Genomic DNA, 3,633 nt, shown 5'->3' on the forward strand with positions numbered 1-3,633 from the left:
GCACGCACGCACGCACGCACGCACGCACGCACGCACGCACGCACGCACGCACGCACGCACGCACGCACGCACGCACGCACGCACGCACGCACGCACGCACGCACGCACGCACGCACGCACGCACGCACGCACGCACGCACGCACGCACGCACGCACGCACGCACGCACGCACGCACGCACGCACGCACGCACGCACGCACGCACGCACGCACGCACGCACGCACGCACGCACGCACGCACGCACGCACGCACGCACGCACGCACGCACGCACGCACGCACGCACGCACGCACGCACGCACGCACGCACGCACGCACGCACGCACGCACGCACGCACGCACGCACGCACGCACGCACGCACGCACGCACGCACGCACGCACGCACGCACGCACGCACGCACGCACGCACGCACGCACGCACGCACGCACGCACGCACGCACGCACGCACGCACGCACGCACGCACAAAGAATTTATACGTATACATACTTTTTTTGCAGCTACAACATAATCCATAGAAGGACAAGAATAATTGTCGAGAGAACTTTCGGCGTTTGGAAACGCAGATTTCCGTGCTTATCGAGAGGACTGAGTACAAAGTTGTTAACTTCCACAACAATTGTTGTAGCATGTGCAGTTTTGCACAATCTAACATTAATTTTAAATGATAATTTGGAAGAAGAAGATGAAGAAGAAGAAGAAAATATAAATGACGAAGTTCCAGTGCCTCAACCTCATTGGCAACCTGGAGACGGTTTTGTCGTGCGGAATACATTAATTGAACGGCTTTTTAGATACGAAATATAAAAAGAACTACTTTTATTTACTATTTGTACTTCTATATGTAATTATCTTTTCAGTTATATATATTTAGGTATATGTAGGTTTAAGGTAATTTTAGGTATATTGGATATATTTAGAGTTAAGAAAACATTTATATTATATGTTTCAATTTGTTTGTTTCAATTTATTTGTTTCAGTACATGCTACATAGTGCATATACAAGTAATTTGTTAATTTGGAGACTAATTGGTACTTATAAAATGCATTTATTGAAACATAAATAATAGAAACAACATTAGAGTTAATATTAATAATGGAATATCATTGGAAACATAGTTTATTTAAACTATGGTGCTACAGTGTATAATAAACTTTTTTATAAAATAAAACATTGCACGATAAAATCACACAAAACTTATTTTTGCTCTTATCTATGCCCCAACATATATATATTTTCATTGCCTATATATGTATATTAAACATGTCTTCAAATATATATCGCGCATATCACAAAAAAATAATGGAAAAAACCTTACTTTTTATCTACTTTTTAAGTAAAATTCTAAGAGAACTTAAAAAAAAAACAATAGAGAGATCATTCTTAACTAGATTAATATAAAAATAAACGAACAAATCATTGTAAATATAATTATTTTTTACAGCACACAACTCATTATTACGGGAACTTGCACTTGTGTTTGCGTGCATATACAGATGATTGCACTTAACAAAAACGTGTCTTGAGTAAAAAAAAAAGAAAAAAAAAGGAAAAATGAAAGATGATCCTCCGATGTACGTTTCACCTTCAGTTCTTTTCTAGCACAATTCTTGCTTAATGTTATCGACGTGTGCTTTTTATCATCTCTTATAATCTCAAATTAATATTTTCTTTGTTTAAATATTGCTTTTCCAAAATTTTAAGTTTCGTTTTATTAATTTCTATTTCTAGGTTATTTATCTCATTTTTATGCTGTATTTTTACTTCATTTAACTGTTTTAAATGGTTTTCTTTTAGTTTTGCCATATTTTCTTCATGTCTCAGTTTAGCAATCGCTAAATGTTGCTCTTGATCTATAACTTGTTTTATACGTTGCATTCTTAAGTTTTCTTCTGTATCTGATAAATTCAATAATTTTCTCTTCTTCCTTTGGGTATCGGTAGTACAAGACTGTTTTTGATATGTTTTTAATGTATCTGTAAAACAAAAAAGTAGTTTTGCTATTAGATTTTGTACGTGTCAAAAAGACATCTTAATATATATAATAATATTTAAACATATAACTTATGTAATATATACCTTGTAAATCACCAATTTTTATATCGCTCTCATCATTGTCTACTTTATTTACATTTTTATTACTAGATATTATATTGAATGCAAACTCGTGTTTATCTGAAATACATAAATAAAAGTTAATGAAATAAAAGTAAAACAGATTGACATCAGAAAAAACTCAATAGGTTTACATTGGCAAAAGCTCAGAGATGATATAGTTAATTTAAAAAAAAAAAAGTAGTTTTGTTATTATATTTCATACATATTATAAAGAAATATTAAAATACAATAGCATTCAAACATATAACTTGTGTAATAAATACCTTGTGAATCAACAATTTTTAGATCGCTGTCATCATTCGCCAAACTGTCTAATATATCTGCACTTTCATTAGCAGACATTATGTTAAATGTCAAGTCACGTTTTTCTGAAATGCATATATAAAGTTAATAAAACAAGAGTAAAACACATTAATATCAGAAAAGATTCGATAGATATAAATCAATAGATATAATCTATATATATAGATTAAGAAGTAATATCAATAAATATAATAGATAACACTGTCCCACAAATTAAAAATTTTTAAAAAACTTTTTTGTCGTTAAAAATGAAACCGTTAATGAAATTGCTCTATCACGTCACATTTTGAGATACTTTAGCTCAAAAATAATCTCAGTTTACTTTAGATCAATATTATTAATTTTAGACTTACCTTCAATTTCTGTTTCAGTCATGTTTGATGAGAAGAGCACTGGTGCAGTTTTCATAAGATGCGGTGCAATATTAAGGATATCAGGATCAACGTTTGTGTCTGCTTCCTGTGGTCCTCCACCAGTTGCGAGGCGTGATTGTTTCTCTTTGGTTAAGGCATCTCTTTGAGTTTGCTTTAAGTTTGCCCACAATTTTTTTAACTGTTGTACATTTTTCTGTAACCATAATTTTGTATAACATAATGTATTGAAGCATATATTATATTTCAAAATTATAGTTCTTACCTCTTGAGAAATTAATGTTGATTCGTTATATTCTTCACATATGTTATTCCATGCGATATCTTTATCTTTTAATGTTGTAGCATCACTTTTCTTTATTTCTATTACATTTTTATATTTTTTAAGTATCTGTAAAAATACTTTTCTCTCCATCAACGTATAATGTTTGTTTTTACTTGAACTAGGCTTCTCTTTGCATTACATTCTGTAAATAATACAATATTTAAATATAAAAATGATTAAATGATATTTAAATAAATATCACTTTATATTTGTCCAACTAAAACATAATTAAAAATATGGAAATAATCTTAAGATTCAGTAAATTAAAAATAATATTTGATTACAAATTGACATGCATTACATAAACCGTGCGTGATTATCAACTTACGTGAACAACAGGTAGGAGGTGTCAATCCTGTGGAATATACAAGATCAAGAGCGTGTGCAACAGGCCCTGTATTCCGAGTGACTTTCACCGAAATCCACGAAATCCTCGGTCCTTCGTATTACAATGTGCAAAAAAATGAGGGTGTCGAGCGGTAGTCGAGATTCTCGATCCTTCTACTTAGGTTATGGT

At 33.5% G+C, this 3,633-nt stretch overlaps 1 protein-coding gene across 1 annotated transcript; it reads right to left on the reverse strand.

Annotated features, from left to right (window-relative positions):
• Positions 1-1,435: 1,435 nt before the first annotated feature.
• LOC143899110 (uncharacterized) lies at positions 1,436-3,248 on the reverse strand (the record flags this gene model as incomplete). The annotated part of the gene is made up of 5 exons (XM_077409114.1): positions 1,436-1,975; positions 2,079-2,174; positions 2,381-2,485; positions 2,774-2,987; positions 3,057-3,248. Coding segments are annotated over 5 exons (936 nt in total), but the record flags the coding sequence as incomplete, so codon positions are not given.
• Between the last annotated feature and the right edge of the window lie 385 nt (positions 3,249-3,633).

The sequence above is a fragment of the Temnothorax americanus genome, unplaced genomic scaffold, assembly GCF_048541705.1.
Source record: "Temnothorax americanus isolate GAGA-0224 unplaced genomic scaffold, ASM4854170v1 Scaffold252, whole genome shotgun sequence".
NCBI classification, from domain to species: domain Eukaryota; kingdom Metazoa; phylum Arthropoda; class Insecta; order Hymenoptera; family Formicidae; genus Temnothorax; species Temnothorax americanus.